Source organism: Delphinus delphis, chromosome 1 (assembly GCF_949987515.2).
Source record: "Delphinus delphis chromosome 1, mDelDel1.2, whole genome shotgun sequence".
NCBI lineage: Eukaryota > Metazoa > Chordata > Mammalia > Artiodactyla > Delphinidae > Delphinus > Delphinus delphis.
Genome location: NC_082683.1, coordinates 65495715 through 65514756, shown reverse-complemented (window position 1 = coordinate 65514756; position 19042 = coordinate 65495715). Strand labels below are relative to the sequence as shown.

General features: G+C 38.3%; 1 protein-coding gene across 1 annotated transcript in view; it reads right to left on the bottom strand.

Annotated features, from left to right (window-relative positions):
* The window catches only part of MSH4 (mutS homolog 4), a 96941-nt gene that overhangs the window by 9966 nt on the left and 67933 nt on the right, over nucleotides 1-19042 (bottom strand). Inside the window, exons 16-17 of the mRNA XM_060006030.1 lie at nucleotides 8500-8618; nucleotides 7085-7213 (exon numbers count right to left, since the gene is read on the bottom strand). Coding sequence (XP_059862013.1) covers nucleotides 7085-7213; nucleotides 8500-8618 — 248 coding nt within the window. The remainder of the gene's footprint in view (nucleotides 1-7084; nucleotides 7214-8499; nucleotides 8619-19042) is intronic.

The following is a 19042-nucleotide window of genomic DNA, read 5'->3' as shown; positions in this document are numbered from 1 at the left end:
GTACACACACACATACACACACACACACACACATACCACATCTTCTCTAGCCATTCATCTGTCTATGGACATTTAGGTTGCTCCCATGCCTTGGCTATTGTATATAGTGCTGCTATGAATACTGGGGTGCATGTATCTTTTCAAATTATAGTTTTCTCTGGATATATGCCCAGGAGTGGGATTTGGTGGATCATACAGTAGCTCTATTTTTGGTTTTTTAAGGAACCTCCATACTGTTCTCCAGAGTGGCTGCACCAATTTATATTCCCACCAACAGTGTAGGAGGGCTCCTTTTTCTCCACACCCTCTCTAGCATTTATTATTTGTAGACTTTTTAATGATGGCCATTCTGACTGGTGAGAGGTAATATCTCATTTTAGTTTTGATTTGCATTTCTCTAATAATTGGTGATACTGAGCATCTTTTCATAGATGCCTGTTGGCCATCTATATGTCTTCTTTGGGGAAGTGTCTATTTAGATCTTCTGCCCATTTTTTGATTGGGTTGTTTGTTTTTTAGATATTAAGCTGTATGAGCTGTTTGTATATTTTGGAAATTAAGCCCTTGTATGTAGCATCATTTGCAAATATTTTCTCCCATTCTGTAGATTGTCTTTTTGTTTTGTTTACGATTTCCTTTGCTGTGCAAAAACTTTTAAATTTAATTAGGTCCCATTTGTTTATTTTTGGTTTTATTTCTATTACTCTAGGAGACAGATCCAAAAAGATATTGCTGCAATTTATGTCAGAGAGTATTCTGCCTATATTTTCCTCTAGGAGTTTTATAGTCTTACATTTATGTCTTTAATCCATTTTGAATTTATTTTTGTGTATGGTGTTAGAGAATGGTCCAATTTCATTCTTTTACATGTAGCTGTCCAATTTTCCCAGTACCACTTATTGAAGAGACTGTCTTTTCTCCATTATATATTCTTGCTTCCTTTGTCATAGATTACTTGACCATAGGTGCGTGGGTTTATTTCTGGGCTTTCTATCCTGTTCCATTGATTGTTTTTTTGTGCCAGTACCATACTGTTTTAATTACTGCAGCTTTGTAGTATAGTCCAAAGTCAGGGAGGTTGATTCCTCCAGCTTCGTACTCCTTTCTCAAGATTACTTTGGCTATTTGGGGTCTTTTGTGTTTCCATACAAATTAAAAAATTCTTTGTTCTACTTATGTAAAAGATGCTATTGGTAATTTGATAGGGACTGCACTGAATCTGTAGATTGCCTTGGAGTACAGTCATTTTAACAATATTGATTCATCCAATCCAAAAATAGGGTATATCTTTCCATCTGTTTGTGTTGTCTTCAATTTCTTTCATCATCTTCTAAGTTTTCAGAGTACAGGTCTTTAGGCCCCTGTACTCTTGTTGGATTTATCTCCCCTTTCTGATACACAGATGTCTTACCAATAAGTCTAGAGTAGTTGCTACTTTGTTCTCACTAGGTCCAATCAGCATAATGTTATCAATGTAATGGACCAGTGTGATATCCTGTCAAAAGGAATCAAGATCCTTACAAACTAGATTATGACGGAGTTGGAGAGCTGATATACCCCTGAAGTTGGACAGTGAAGGGGTACTGCTGACCTTGCCAGCTGAAAGCAAACTGCTTCTGGTGATCTTTATTGACAGGTATGGAGAAAAATGCATTGGCTAGATTAATTAGCCACATACCAGGTACCACGGGATATGTTAATATGCTCAAGCAATGAAATCTCATCTGGTACAAATAGCTGCAATTGCAGTCACCACCTGGTTAAGGTTACAATTATTCATTGTCATTCTCCAAGGTCCATCTGTCCTCTGCACAGGCAAAATAGATGAGTTAAATGGGAATGTGATGGGAATCACCACCCCTGCAACTTTCAAGTCCTTGATGGTGGCACTAATGTCTCCAATCTCTCTAGGAATGGGGTACTGCTTTGGGTTACTATTTTCCTACCAAGAAACAGTTCTAGTGGCTTCCATTTGCTCTCTCCTACCATAACAGTCCTCACTCCACAGGTCAGGGAACCAATGTGGGGATTTAACCAGCTGCTGAATACACATATCCCAATTATACATTCTAGAACTGGGAAAATAATCACAAGATGGGTTGCATACCCATCGGGCTCACTGTAAGATAGACCTGAGCTAAAACTCCATTGATCATCTGACTTCCATAAGCCCTACCCTGACTGGTAAACCACAGTGATGTTTTGGGTCTCTGTAATTAGAGTCAGTTCAGAGCCAGTGTCTAGTAGCCCTCAAAAAGCCTGATTATTTCCTCTTTCCCCAATGCACAGTTACCCTGGTAAAAGGCTGTAGGTCCCTTTGGAGAAGGCTGGGAGAAAAATTAACATAAAACATTTTTGGAGTGTACCAGAGTCCCTTCTCCTGGGGTCCTGGCTTCCCCTTCATTTAAGAACTTCTAGATCTGTAAATTGGCTCAGATCTAGAAACTGGCTGAGGGGCCCTGACTCTCTTTTTTATGGTTCAGGCTAGACTTTTGTTCACCTGACCTAAAACTTTTCTGCTTATACAGATCACGTACGAATTTAATAAGCTTCCTTTCTATTTCACTTTTAGGGACACCACAATCAACTAGCAAATGCCATATGACTGCCCAAGTCAAGACTAGTCTGATTGCTGCTTGGACTCTGATGTCTGTTTTGGTAACCATGCCTGTCTTGCCTTTGGTAGTAGAGTACCATCCATTGGTACATCCTGCTATGGCAAGATCCAATTACTCCCACTGTATTCAGGTTTCCTAATTCAGTGACTGCAGTTTCCACTGTAAGATATGACCTACAGAGAAGAGTGATCACAGAGCTCTTTAAGGATGTTGGGGCTCTCCTCACAAATTTATTTCTCACAGTCACGGTGAAAGGTATGTCTTCTGGACCCTTGCAGAGTAGGTGAGTAGGTCTTAAATGACAAATCCATAACATTCCAATCTCCCTAATCCTCTGAATCTTTTCCTTTACATTAAACCAAGGCAGATACAGCATTTGCAAGTCACTCACTATGGGCTACATTTTGGTTCATGTTTCAACTAACGAACCAAACATCCTGAGCTGCAACATGAAATTCAAAACCTCTGCTTAGTGAGTACATATCAATAAATTTGGCCTTATCCAACTTCATGTTCCTTCCATCATTATCCCACATCCTTAATATTCAGTTCCATACATGTTCCCCAGATTTCTATCTGTATTTATTAGAAAACTCAAGTAGTTCTTTCGAAGTGTAGTGTACCTCCTCATGGGCCACACTTCATACCTCACCTTTACGGGCCTGCTGGGACCTGAGTCTATTTATAGTTTAGAAGCATAGAAGGATGGTAAGGGTGGATCCTGAGGAGAATTAGCATTGTTTTACATGGCAACTGCCTTAGGGGAAGTCATTACAGTTTCTTCAGACAAAGCAGACTTAATCCCCTCATATGGGCTGGGGATGCTACTCACACTGAGGGTAGAGAAGCCTCTTCCACTGGCAAAGAAGACTCATTAGAACTTAGAGGTTCAATGTCCCCAGCTTTATTAGAGTCTTCCCACATGTCTCCACTCCAACCTTCAGGATCCTATTCCTTGCCAATCAATGTTTTGACTTTAAAAATAGAGTCGCTACTATGTGGCTGGGAGTTCAACTTGCACTGTAATTCAGCCAGTCAAAGAATGAGACTCTGGGTTTGATTTTCAGTAACCTCAGGCTATAGGAGATAAGAGTCTCCTTCAGGACGTACATAGAAGCTTTCAGGTCATTTAGGCACGGATTTACTCAGGAATTTGAATTCCTGAACTCATCTTTTCTATCCCCACTTTGTTCAGCAAATTAGAAGCAACCAGCCAATCTCATTATATTTGTTAGTTTGCCAAAAACGTTTGAAAGTATCATATACACAGTTACCCAGCTCCTTGCTTCTTATAAGTGGTTGATTAAGAATATCCAATGGTGGGACTTTTGTGGTGGCACAGTAGTTAAGAATCCACCTGGCAATGCAGGCGACACGGGTTCGAGCCCTGGTCTAGGAAGATCCCACATGCCACGGATCAACTAAGCCTGTGCACCACAACTACTAAGCCTGTGCTCTAGAGCCCGTGAGCCACAACTACCGAGCCTGCGTGCCACAACTACTGAAGCCCGCGCGCCTAAAGCCCGTGCTCCGCAACGAGAAGCCACCACAATGAGAAGCCTGCACACCACAGTGAAGAGTAGCCCCCACTTGCTGCAACTAGAGAAAGCCTGTGTGCAGCAACAAAGACCCAATGCAGCCAAAAATAAATAAATAAATAATTTTAAAAATTTTAAAAAAAGAATATCCAATGGTGATATCTTGCATATTTCTATTGCTAGATCACACTATGGACTACCAGTGCTTTCTTTACTACTGGAAATAGAGTCATTAGTATCTTTAAATCTAATTAGCTTAGAAAATCGATTCTAGAAACTCCAGAACTAACTCAAAACATTCATCCTTAAAATTCTGTTCCCCTAGAACCACTCTTGATATTAAAATCTGTATTAGTCAGGGCTCTCCAGAGAAACCAATTAATAGGATATATTTGTGTGTGTGTGTACGTGGGTGTGTGTCTGTGTCTCTGTCTGTAGAGAGAAAGAATAAGATTTATTATAAGGAATTGGCTCACATGATTATGGAGACTGACAAGTCCCCAAATCTGCAATCATCAAGCTGCAGACCCAGGAAAGCTAATGCTGTAGTTCCACTCCAAGTCCAAAGGCCTGAGAACCAGGAGGGTCAACGGTGTAGTTCTAGTCTAAATGTTAGCATGCTCAAGACCCAGAAAGAGCTGATGTTTCAGTTCCAGACTAAAGGCAGGAAAGAACCAATGTTCAAGACTGAAGGTAGTCAGGCAGGAGTTTCCTTCTACTCCAAGGGGTCAATCTTTTCATTCTATTCAGGCCTTCAACTGGGCCCCACTCAAAAGTGACTGGCTAAGGCTCACCCACATTAGAAAGGGCAATCTGCTTTACTCATTCTACCAATTCAAATTCTAATCTCATTCAGAAACACCCTCACAGATACACCCAGAAAATGTTTGACCACATGTCTGGGTACTCCATAGACCAGTCAAGCTGACATATAAAATTTAGCAACACTGTTACTAATTAGGTTTTAATCCCAATAAGTAATATATGCATCTTATTTATATGAGAAATTCTTATCGACTGAAATAGATTCAGAATTACAAGGACTAATGTTATCTATTAACATTAGTTCTGATTCATCACATATCCTTCTTTAAGTATAAAATAAGATTTTTCTCAAAAAAGAAAAGAAAAACATGAAAAATATAAAAAAAAGAAAAAAAGATTTTTCTTATTCTATATATAATAAATCACTGTGGACTCATTTAAGGTATAGAACCTCATCTTAGGGATATTTTAAGGTACTTTAAATATAGAAAAATATTTTTATTTAAGTTTTTTCATACCAGTATATATTTTGAGTGATTATCTAAAAATATTTTACAAGTTACCTTAATAATAGAGCAAAAATCATAGTTTGTTTAACATAGTTGATTTATGAAAAAACATTTCCTTTAAAGAAGTGAAATCTCAGCTAAGTAGATTTTCCATAAAGTGACTCAGATACATAGTTTACTTCATGTTGTGACATCACAGTCAATGTTATTACACATAGAGTCAATTATTGAAATGTTTTCATGTTTTGCTATTTAATTTGATTAAATTAAAGCCAAGTGACTAGTTTTGACATTATTTTTATTTCTTGATTTCCTCCTTTCATTTTGTACATCATGACTATCATATTAACTGTTCTTGCTTCCATCAGAAATGAAGAAACTATAAATGCTATGGTATGTTTTTATTAACTAAAATTGTTTAATGAGCCATTTTGTAGGTGCCTGTAAAATCCAATTGTAATGAATGTATAAAGGATACATCAAAAAAGGACTCAACACATTATTTACAATAGCCAAGGTATGGAAGCAACCTAAGTGTCCATCAACAGGTATATGGAGGGCTTCCCTGGTGGCGCGGTGGTTAAGAATCCACCGGCCAATGCAGGAGACACGGGTTCAAGCCCTGGTCTGGGAAGATCCCACATGCCATGGAGCAACTAAGCTCGTGCACCACAACTACTGAGCCTGCACTCTAGAGCCTGTGGGCCACAACTACTGAGCATATGTGCCACAACTACTGAAGTCCACACACCTAGAGCCCATGCTCCCAAAAAGGGAAGCCACCGCAATGAGAAGCCCGTGCACCACAACCAAGAGTAGCCCCCGCTCACTGCAAGCAGAGAAAAGCCCACGCGAAGCAATGAAGACCCAGTGCAGCCAAAAACAAAATAAATAAAATAAAATAAATTTATAAAAACAGATATGTGGATAAAGAAGATGTGGTATATATATATACATATATATATCACACATACACACACAGTGGAAAACTACTCAGCCATTAATAAGAATGAAAAATTCTTTAATTGAAGTATAGTTGATTTACAATGTTTCAGATGTACAGCAAAAGAATATATATATATTATTTTTCAGATTCTTTTCCATTATAGGTTATTGCAAGATATTAAATATAGTTCCCCGTGCTACGGTAGGTCCTTGTTGTTTATCTATTTTGTATACAATAGTGTGTATCTGTTAATCCCTAGTTTACCCCTCCCCACTTTTCCTTGGTAACCTTATGTTTGTTTTCCATGTCTGAAAAAAGAATGACATTTTGCCATTTGCAGCCACATGGATGGACTTGGAGGGCATTATGCTAAGTGAAATAAGTCAGACAGAGAAAGACAAATACTGTATGGTATCACTTATATGTAGAATCTAAAACTACGACACAAAGTGAATAAAACAAAAAGAAACAGACTCACAGATATAGAGAACAAACTAGTGGCTACCAGTGGGGAGAGGGAAGGAGGCAGAGGCAATATATGGGCAGGGGAAAAAAGAAAAAGGGTTATTATGGGATTATATGAAATTATCTGGGTGAAACTTTTGAAAATCGTAAGGCACTGTACAATTTTAAAAATCTTTCATTCAATAAAAGAAATTTTAATAAAGGCTCAAAATTAATGTACTTAAAATAAATAGAGAAGAATACCTTTAAGCTCAGCAGATATTCACAAACAGCGTAACAAATGCCAATACCTTCTTCTGTATTAGTACCTCTGCCAAGTTCATCAATTAATATGAGTGATTTGTCATTAGCATTATGTAGAATATATGCTATCTGAAAATATAATTTCAGTATTATTCATTGTGACCAAACAGCTGTCACTATTATAGGAAAAAATGAGGAAAAATCCAGTCTCATAATTAGTTCATTTGAAATATATTTTTACAGAGAAATCCTGCTGAGCAGAAACTAACGCATTGCTTTTCTTTCTAAAAATCTCATTACTTAGTAATTCCAATAGAATAAATGTATTAACAGAATACATTTTTGGAGTGTACATAAATAGTCATATGCATATGTGTATGAGACAACAGGGTAAATAAACATTATCTAAAATATTGGTATTTCAGATACAGTGAAATAAACCAATGAATTAAATGTTTAAATAAAGCACAAAGATGGTCATTTTCTTCTCTACAAATGATTAATCAATTGTTGTCATAAAACGCACGGAACTATCTCTCAAATTTATTTTACCATCTCTATAGCCAGTAAAAATGAAAAGAAAAATTTAGGGAAAAGCATCCAAGTCCATTGATTCCCAATTAAAGAAACTTAAACCCATGCCCAATAAAGACATATGACATGACACAATAGTAACCTTCATGGCCATTTTACCTTTCCATAGAACTAAGCTTCTTGAGAGCTAGGACCACTTAAAAATACACCTCAAACACCTAGTATATTGCTATATTCTCCCATATATAGTCAACACATACTACATAATTATATAAATATCATATACTGTGGGCAAATAACTTTATTCTCCCGCTATCTAAAGAAAAAAAGTTATCTGCATAGTGATCCAATAACTCCTACCTACTAAAGATAGCCCAAGAGCTGTACTGAATTCCTTTAGCCCTTCAAGCTTACTTGACATTTGCTCAGATCAAAAATAGGTGATGATATGTACTTTGTTAGAGGAAGTGAAAATTCTACAAGAGCACAGAAGTGGATGATTTTTAAAAGCCTTTTAACACAGTGATCTTTTATTTTAAAACCAAGCTTAACAGGAACAATAGATATTATGCAAAGTGTTCCTGAATAGGTCATTGTTTTCTGAAGTCTTTTATATATTTCACACAAAAACATGAACGCGCATTTTTATCACTCAATAATACTAGCTTTTTCTTTAAAGCTATATTTTTCATTAAAACATTTGCTTCCATTTCCACATAAGACAGAAATTAGGAAGCTGTCTTTGACTGCCCTCTGGCTCTTGTAGAGGAGTATAAACACATCTGCATGCTTTAGTATAAGAATACTTTCTTATGTTATAACTGACCATTAACAGGAGAATTCAATATGCTTTTAACAGAAGAAAAGTTGAGCTTGGGTACCTCTTTCATTTCCTTCATAAATGTTGATGAATTTGTTTCAATATCATCATCAGTACTTATTCTTGTAAAAATCTGTTCAGCAATTCTAAAGGAAGCATATTCTGCTGGAACATATGATCCTATAAAATATAAGGTCAAAGTAAACTGAGATGCTTTTATAAAACATAAGTACTACTAACATTTTGCACTTTCCACCAACTCAGATTATTTACTAGCCTAAGAATTAATGTGGTGGAAAGATCACTGGGTATGGAACTAGAAGATGTGGCCCCAGCCCTGTCATTTGCTGTACAACCTTGGACAGCACTTAATTCTCCCAGCTTCATCTTCCTCACATAAAAAATGGAAATACTTATCCTACCTATTGTACAGTTATTTGGAAGTTGAAAATAGATAATATATATTCAAGTATATTAGAAAAGTTATAAACATGACAAAAATTTTATATATTTAGATGATAAAGAATACTCAAAATATGTAAATCTGAAGGAAATGGTTACGAAGCTCAAGTTGATAAAATCATTATAGAAAGATATATTAGGAAATATCTGTTATTAGAAGAGTACAGAAATACCCATAATTAGAATGAATGCAAAACACTTAATTTTGTTTTTTAAGGTTAACAGCTGATCTTTATTTCTTATTTATTTTTTACATTATTATTGGAGTATAATTGCTTTACAATGGTGTGTGAGTTTCTGCTTTATAACAAAGTGAATCAGTTATACATATACATATGTTCCCATATCTCTTCCCTCTTGCGTCTCCCTCCCTCCCACCCTCCCTATCCCACTCCTCTAGGTGGTCACAAAGCACCGAGCTGATCTCCCTGTGCTATGCGTCTGCTTCCACTAGCTATCTATTTTATGTTTGGTAGTGTATATATGTCCATGACACTCTCTCACTTTGTCACAGCTTACCCTTTCCCCTCCACATATCCTCAAGTCCATTGTCTAGTAGGTCTGTGTCTTTATTCCTGTCTTACCCCTAGGTTCTTCATGACATTTTTTTCCCTTAGATTCCATATATATGTGTTAGCATACGGTATTTGTCTTTCTCTTTCTGATTTACTTCACTCTGTATGACAGACTCTAGGTCCATCCACCTCACTACAAATAACTCAATTTCGTTATTTATTTATTTATTTTTTTTCTGGTACACGGGCTCTCACTGTTGTGGGCTCTCCCGTTGCCAAGCACAGGCTCCGGATGCGCAGGCTCAGCAGCCATGGCTCACAGGCCCAGCCGCTCCGCGGTATGTGGGATCTTCCCGGACCGGGGCACGAACCCGCGCCCCCTACATTAGCAGGTGGACTCTCAACCACTGCACCACCAGAGAAGCCTCAATTTTGTTTCTTTTTATGGCTGAGTAATATTCCATTGTATATATGTGCCACATCTTCTTTATCCATTCATCCGATGATGAACACTTAGGTTGTTTCCATCTCCTGGTTATTGTAAATAGAGCTGCATGACTATTTTTGAATTATGGTTTTCTCAGGGTATATGCCCAGTAGTGGGATTGCTGGGTCATATGGTAGTTCTATTTGTAGTTTTTTAAGGAACCTCCATACTGTTCTCCATAGTAGCTGTATCAACCCACATTCCCATCAGCAGTGCAAGAGTGTTCCCTTTTCTCCACACCCTCTCCAGCATTTATTGTTTCTAGATTTTTTGATGATGGACATTCTGACCGGTGTGAGATGATATCTCATGGTAGTTTTGATTTGCATTTCTCTAATGATTAATGATGTTGAGCATTCTTTCATGTGTTTGTGGGCACTCTATATCTTCTTTGGAGAAATGTCTATTTAGGTCTTCTGCCCATTTTTGGATTGGGTTGTTTGTTTTTTTGTTATTGAGCTGCATGAGCTGTTTGTAAATTTTGGAGATTAATCCTTTGCCAGTTGCTTCATTTGCAAATATTTTCTCCAGTTCTCAGGGTTGTCTTTTGGTCTTTTGGTTTCCTTTGCTGTGCAAAAGCTTTGAAGTTTCATTAGGTCCCATTTGTTTATTTTTATTTTTATTTCCATTTCTCTAGGAGGTGGGTCTAAAAGGATTTTGCTGTGATTTTTGTCATAGAGTGCTCTGCCTATGTTTTCCTCTAAGAGTTTGATAGTTTCTGGCCTTACATTTAGGTCTTTAATCCATTTTGAGCTTATTTTTGTGTATGGTGTTAGGGAGTGTTCTAAACTCATACTTTTACATGTAGCTGTCCAGTTTTCCCAGCACCACTTATTGAAGAGGCTGTCCTTTCTCCACTGTACATTCCTGCCTCCTTTAGAAAAGATAAGGTGACCATATGTGCATGGGTTTATCTCTGGGCTTTCTATCCTGTTCCATTGATCTATATTTCTGTTTTTATGCCAGTACCATACTGTCTTGATTACTGTAGCTTTGTAGCATAGGCTGAAGTCAGGGAGCCTGATTCCTCCAGCTCCGTTTTTCGTTCTCAAGATTAACTTGGCTATTCGGGGTCTTTTGTGTTTCCATATAAATTCTGAAATTTTTGTTCTAGTTCTGTGAAAATTGCCATTGGTAGTTTGATAGGGATTGCACTGAATCCATAGATTGTTTTGGGTAGTAGAGTCATTTTCACAATACTGATTCTTCCAATCCAAGAACATGGTATATCTCTCCATCTATTTGTATCATCTTTAATTTCTTTCATCAGTGTCTTATAATTTTCTGCATACAGGTCTTTTGTCTCCTTAGGTAGGTTTATTCCTAGATATTTTATTCTTTTTGCTGCAATGGTAAATGGGAGTGTTTTCTTGATTTCACATTCAGATTTTTCATCATTAGTGTATAGGAATGCCAAAGATTTCTGTGCATTAATTTTATATCCTGCTACTTTACCAAATTCATTGATTAGCTCTAGTAGTTTTCTGGTAGCATCTTTAGGATTCTCTATGTATAGTATCATGTCATCTGCAAACAGTGACAGCTATACTTCTTCTTTCACGATTTGGATTCCTTTTTATTTCCTTTTCTTCTCTGATTGATGTGGCTAAAACTTCCAAAACTATGTTGAATAAGAGTGGTGAGAGTGGGCAACCTTGTCTTGTTCCTGATCTTAGTGGAAATGCTTTCAGTTTTTCACCATTGAGTACGATGTTGCCTGTGGGTTTGTTATATATGGCCTTTATTATGTTGAGGAAAGTTCCCTCTATACCTACTTTCTACAAGGTTTTTATCATAAATGGGTGTTGAATTTTGTCAAAAGCTTTCTCTGCATCTACTGAGATGATCATATGGTCTTTCTCCTTCAATTTGTTAATATGGTGTATCACATTGATTGATTTGCATATATTGAAGAATCCTTACATTCCTGGGGTAAACCCCACTTGATCATGGTGTATGATCCTTTTAATGTGCTGTTGGATTCTGTTTGCTGGCATTTTGTTTAGGATTTTTGCATCTATGTTCCTCAGTGATATTGGTCTGTAGTTTTCTTTCTTTATGACATCCTTGTCTGGTTTTGGTATCAGGGTGATGGTGGCCTCGTAGAATGAGTTTGGGAGTGTTCCTCCCTCTGCTATATTTTGGAAGAGTTTGAGAAGGATAGGTGTTAGCTCTTCTCTAAATGTTTGACAGAATTCGCCTGTGAAGCCATCTGGTCCTAGACTTTTGTTTGTTGGAAGATTTTTAATCACAGTTTCAATTTCAGTGCTTGTGATTGGTCTGTTCATATTTTCTATTTCTTCCTAATTCAGTCTTGGCAGGTTGTCCATTTCTAAGAATTTGTCCATTTCTCCCAGGTTGTCCATTTTATTGGCATAGAGTTGCTTGTAGTAATCTCTCATCGTCTTTTGTATTTCTGCAGTGTCAGTTGTTACTTCTCCTTTTTCATTTCTAATTCTATTGATTTGAGTTTTCTCCCTTTTTTTCTTGATGAGTCTGGCTAATGGTTTACCAATTATGTTTATCTTCTCAAAGAACAAGCTTTTAGTTTTACTGATCTTTGCTATCTTTCCCTTCATTTCTTTTTCATTTATTTCTCATCTGATCTTTATTTCTTTCCTTCTGCTAACTGTGGGGTTTTCTTGTTCTTCTTTCTCTAATTCGTTTAGGTGTAAGGGTAGGTTGTTTATTTGAGATGTTTCTTGTTTCTTAAGGTAGGATTGTATTGCTGTAAATTTCCCTCTTAGAACTGCTTTTGCTTCATCCCCTAGGTTTTGGGTCATCGTGTTTTCATTGTCATTTGTTTCTAGGTATTTTTTGATTTCCTCTTTGATTTCTTCAGTTATCACTTCGTTATTAAGTAGTGTATTGTTTAGCCTCCATGTGTTTGTATTTTTTACATATCTTGTACTGTAATTGATATCTAGTCTCATAGCATTGTGGTCGGAAAAGATACTTGATAAAATTTCAATTTTCTTAAATTTCCCATGGCTTGATTTGTGACCCAAGATATGCTCTATCCTGGAGAATGTTCCATGAGCACTTGAGAAAAATGTGTATTCTGTTGTTTTTGGATGGAATGTCCTATAAATATCAATTAAGTCCATCTTGTTTAATGTGTCATTTAAAGCTTTTTTTCCTTATTTATTTTCTGTTTGGATGATCTGTCCATTGGTGAAAGTGGGGTGTTAAAGTCCCCTACTATGAACGTTTTACTGTCAATTTCCCCTTTTATGGCTGTTAGTATTTGCCTTACGTTTTGAGGTGCTCCTATGTTGTGTGCATAAATATTTACCATTGTTATATCTTCTTCTTGGATTGATCCCTTGATCATTATGTAGTGTCCTTCTTTGTCTCTTCTAATAGTCTTTATTTTACAGTCTATTTTGTCTGATACGAGAATTGCTACTCCAGCTTTCTTTTGGTTTCCATTTGCATGGAATATCTTTTTCCATCCCCTCACTTTCAGTTTGTATGTGTCTCTAGGTCTGAAGTGGGTCTCTTATATACAGCATATATATGGGTCTTGTTTTTGTATCCATTCAGCCAATCTGTGTCTTTTGGTGGGAGCATTTAGACCATTTACATTTAAGGTAATTATCGATATGTATGTTCCTATTCCCATTTTCTTAATTGTTTTGGGTTTGTTATTGTAGGTCTTTTCCTTCTCTTGTGTTTCTTGACTAGAGAAGATCCTTTAGCAGTTGTTGTAAATCTGGTTTGGTGGGGTGAACTCTCTCAGCTTTTGCTTGTCTGTAAAGGTTTTAATTTCTCCTTCAAATCTGAATCAGATCCTTGCTGAATCAGATCTTGGTTGTAGGTTTTTCTCCTTCATCAGTTTAAATATGTCCTTTTTTTAATAAGGTAAATTTTCATCCACAAGACTGTTTCTGTCTGAGAAATTATCAGGCTAACTAATCTAAAATACTCATCTTTTGAAAACAAATCAATCTGATTAATATACCTCTCTACAAAGTGGGATATAAAAGGCATTCTAAAACCATAGGAAGATAAAAATATACAAATAGTTGAATGGGAAAAGTATCAAGTATACAGAACTCTGTACAGACAAAATGGTGAAATAATGGGGGTGAACAAACAAAGCCAGATTAGTATAGGATTTAAAACAAAGGCAGGGCTTCACTGGTGGCACAGTGGTTGAGAGTCAGCCTGCTGATGCAGGGGACACGGGTTCGTGCCCCGGTCCAGGAAGATCCAACATGCCGCAGAAAGGCTGGGCCCGTGAGCCATGGCTGCTGAGCCTGCGCGTCCGGAGCCTGTGCTCCGCAACGGAAGAGGCCACAACAGTGAGAGGCCCGCGTACCGCAAAAAAACAAAAAACAAACAAAATAAAATAAAAGAAAGGCAAAGGTGAAGAATAGGATCTATCTCTGAATAATAAGGACTAGCAGGAAGAGAAAGCAAAAGTCAGGATAATACTAATAAAAATAAAAGTAATAATAATAATAGTGGCAATTATAATTATCGCACCTCAGAAAGCAGCTATCTTAAATACAACTTTCTCATAGGATTGCCAAAAGGATTAAATGTGAAAATAAATGTGAAAATATCAAGTATAGAATATCGCGTATATGGTATATGTTAATATTTTCCCTTCTCTGTTGTCTCCACCTAAAAGGCTCTCAACTTATCATTATATCAAAGAAACCTACTGGCTGCTATTTTGCTTCTAATCTGGCTCTCCTCTAACCGTACATTAACCAGAGTGAGCTATCTAAAACTCAAGTCCAATTGTGCCATTCTCCTACTTAAATTTCAATAGCTCCCTACAGATTTCTGGATAAAGTTCTATCTCTTCCATTAAGTATCTAAGGCCCTTCACAATCTGACTCCTGCCCATCTCTCCAGCTTTAAGCCTGCCACTTCTCACAGCCACTCTTTGTTCTACAAAGCAAAAGAACCACTAAGCCTCTGGATTCCTTGTGGTTCCTTGGGAACATCATACTGTTTTTTGCTTCTGTGCTTTGGAACATTCTCTTACCTCTATCTGGAAAGTCTCTTTCTTTCTCACACCCTTCCCTTAAGTCCACAGGATTTTATATATATTATCTCGCTTAATCTTTACAACACTTCTTAGACATAGGTACTATTATAATTTTTATTTACAGATAGAAAAACTAAGGAGGTTAAATAATTTGCCTAAGATCATACAGCCAGTAACTAGACAAGCTAGGTCTAGCTCCAAAGCCTGTATTCTTAACTTTGGTGCCTTTCAAGTCCTACTGTTTCCTTTATGATCAGATCATATATATACTTTTAGGTATTTCAGAGGCTGAAGATGGACAGTGACAAGAGAAGTAGAGTAATAGTAATTTTCTTCAAATATTTGAGAGGCTATTCTCAGGAGATACTAGATGATTCTGAAATGCATAGATGATAACAATTAGGACTAGTGAGTAGAAGTTATAGGAAGTTAAATTTCAAATCAGTATAATGAATGTTCTAACAATTACAGCTATCCAACAATTAGATAGCCTGTTTTTTTAAAGGATAGAACTCCTTATAACAATTCAAACAGAAGTAAGATTATCATGTAACGTATGAATCAGTATTCTTATAAGGGGAGGGAAGTTATCTAAGATGGCCTTTTAAACTATAAACTCAATAAAATATTTACTGTTTATTCATTCATTCGTTCATCTCTAATTTTCTTTCCTGGTAGTAAGGGTAAATTTGTACTGTATGATCAATATTGCTATTGCTGTATTTCTCTTACAATCCATTACACTAGACCAAGGTTTTTCAACCACATCTTGGGCTGGATAAATCTTTCTTGTGTATGTGTGTGGACTGGGGTGGGGTGGGTGAAATGGAGAAGGTGGCTGTTCTGTGCATTGCAGGATATTTAGCAGCATCTCTGGATTTTATACTCCCCTCAGTTGTTACAATTAAAAATGTCTCCAGACATTGCCAAATTCCAGGGGATGTGGGGAACCAAAATCATCCCTGCTTGAGAACCACTGCATTAGGACCAATCATCTCATCTCTGATTCATATAGTCCTCAAGGAACCCAGTTTTCAGAGATAAGCAGTGAGTATGCCTCTATGACAAGAAATATGTAACAATGTTGGGCCAGTGATAGCCATTTACATGTGTGTGTATACACACATGTGTGTAATATATCAGTTGCTGTAGCCAAGTTATTGGTACCCCTTAAATTAAGTAAGGGAAATGTTTCTGTGCCCAATGTTATAATTTGGGGAAAATCTTACATGGGTTATTAGAAGCAGCAGTTTATCCTACTTATTTCACTTTTCCTCCCAACGAACTTTTTGAATCTCAGATAATTATATGATTCAGTTTAGCAGTAGTTGATGCAACACTAATAGCTATTGTAAGGCAATTTCTACTTTTGTCATATCCAACAAAATTTTCAGTACAATGTAATCCAAACTGGATGGAGCTTAATAAATACCAAATAGTAAAACTTATGGTATGTATATATATTAGACACTATTATACTTTTAGGTAAGAAAATCTACTCCAAACTGTTCTTGGGTTAATTACGCACCTAGATCTAAAATACTGGACACAGGCGGAGTCAAGATGGTGAACTAGGAGGATGTAGAATTCGTGTCTCTGCACAACTAGGGCACCTACCAGGCACCACTGGAGGGCCACGGACACCTAAGGAGATGGGAGGAACCCCCAGTGACCGGGTAGGACGTGGGGCATGTGGGGAGTGAAGCGGGAGGAGAAGTGGAGGTGGGATGGGACTGGTGATCCTGAGGGGCAGCTGGGGGAGGGGAAGGGATCCCACACCCGAAGGGGGAAATTGGGGAACCATTGGGAGGGCAGAGAATCAAAAGGGAGTGTGGCCAGGTTTCCCCTGCCCACTTGGGCCCCCAGGACCCTGCTGAGATCCAAGGCCTGATCCTCTGTCCACCAAGGGCCCCTCCAGCCTGGCGGGTCCTGAGGGAGTGGGAGGGAGGGAGGAGAGCAAAAGTAAAGGCCGGACCTCTGAGACTGGCACCCCTGAAGGGTGGCTGGGGAAGGATAGGTATTCCTACACCCAGTGGGACCCACCCACGGTTAGGGGTCCAGTAGGGACGGGGGAGACCCTGGAGGAGACACTGGAAGACACGGTGGGGTGGGGCATGCAGAGGAGGAAGGGAACACAGCCAGTGCTGGGAATTCCCTGTCCACTTAGGCACTGGGGAGCCTGCTGGGTTCCCAGGACTAATCCTCTGCCTTCAGAGGCTCCCTCCTGACGTGCAGAGCCCAAGCCCTGCCCCTACACTCCCATCCAGGGCCCTACCTCTACACTTGGAGACACCCTCCAATGCGCTGGGCCTAAACCCCACCCACATACCCTCCCTCAGGGCCTTATCTCCAAACTCCAGAACCCCACACTCCAGAGGCCCTCCTTTCCACGTGCTGCCTCTCCCCTTCAGCACAGGTCCTAAGTAGAGGCTCCACCCCACATCTGAATGTCACCCTACCTAGGCCCCACCACCAAGGCCTTTTCTGGCTGCATGGGTCCTCAGCCTAGTCACCGCCCCATGCTCAAACGTCACCCCCCCCACCCGCCTAGGTGCTGCCCTGCCCTAAACCCCACCCCTTGTTAAGTTCCCCCCCCTCAACTCCACCCCCAAAGCCAAGACTTTTTTTCCCCCTCTTTTAGATTCGGGTTCTGTTTTACCTTGTTGATTCATTGTTGTTCATTCATTTATATTTTTATTTTTCCTAATAAATATTTTATTTTTCTAATTTTCTTTTATTCTTTATACTTTGTTATTGTTCTCTCCTTTTGGCCTGTTCCCCCCGGAGGCCCTCCTTTTTTTTTTTTTTTTTCTGTTGTGGTTTTATTTTACCTTGTTGCAGTTGTTTCAATTATATTTTTATTTTTCCTAATATATTTTTTATCTTTCTAATTTTATTTTGTTTATTATTCTTTGATATTGTACTGCTCCTTTCTTTTCTTTCTTTTTTTTCCGCGCCATGCAGCTTGCGGAATCTTGGTTCCCAGGCTGGAGGTCAGGCCTGAGCTCCTGTGGTGGGAGCTCCAAATCCAAATCACTGGACTAACAGAGAACCTCAGACCCCAGGGAATATCAATTGGAGTGAGGCCTCCTGGAGGTCCTCATATCAGTACCAAGACCCAGCTCTATCCAACTGCCTGCAAACTCTGGTGCTGGACGCCTCAGGCCAAAAAACCAGTAAGACAGGAATGCAGCACAACCCACCAAAAAAATAGAAAATGAAATGACAAAAAAGTATGTTACAGACGAAGGAGCAAAGTAAAAACCATTAAGACCAAACAAATGAAGCCGAAATACGCAAACTACCTGAAAAAGAATTCAGAGTAATGATAGTAAAGATGATCCAAACTCTTGGAAACAGAATGGAGAAAATACAAGAACATTTAAAAAGGATCTAGAAGAACTAAAGAGCAAACAAGCAGTGATGAACAACACAATAATTGAAATTAAAAATACTCTAGAAGGAATCAATAGCAGAATAACTGAGGCAGAAGTACAGATAAGTGAGCTAGAAGATAAAATGGTGGAAATAATTGCCAGGGAGCAGAATAAAGGAAAAGAATGAGAAGAATTCAGGACAGGCTCAGAGGCCTCTGGGGCAACATTAAACATGGGAACATTCGAATTACAGGGGTCCCAGAAGAAGACAAAAAGAAAGGGTCTGAGAAAATGTCTGAAGAGATTATAGTCGAAAATTTCGATAACATGGTAAAGGAAATAGTCAATCAAGTCCAGGAAGTGCAGAGAGTCCCATACAGGATAAACCCAAAGAGAAACACACCAAGACAAATATTAATCAAACTACCAAAAATTAAATACAAAGAAAAAATATTAAAAGCAGCAAGGGAAAAGCAACAAATAATATACAAGGGATTCCCCATCGGGTTAACAGCTGATCTTTCAGAAGAAACTCTGCAAGCCAGAAGGGAGTGGCAGGACGAATTTAAAGTGATGAAAGGGAAAAACCTACAACCAAGATTTCTCTACCCAGCAAGGATCTCATTCAGATTCGATGGAGAAATTAAAACCTTTACAGACAAGGGATTTCCCTGGTAGTGCAGTGGTTAAGAATCCACCTGCCAAGGCAGGGGACATGGGTTTGAGCCCTGGTCTGGGAAGATCCACATGTTGTGCAG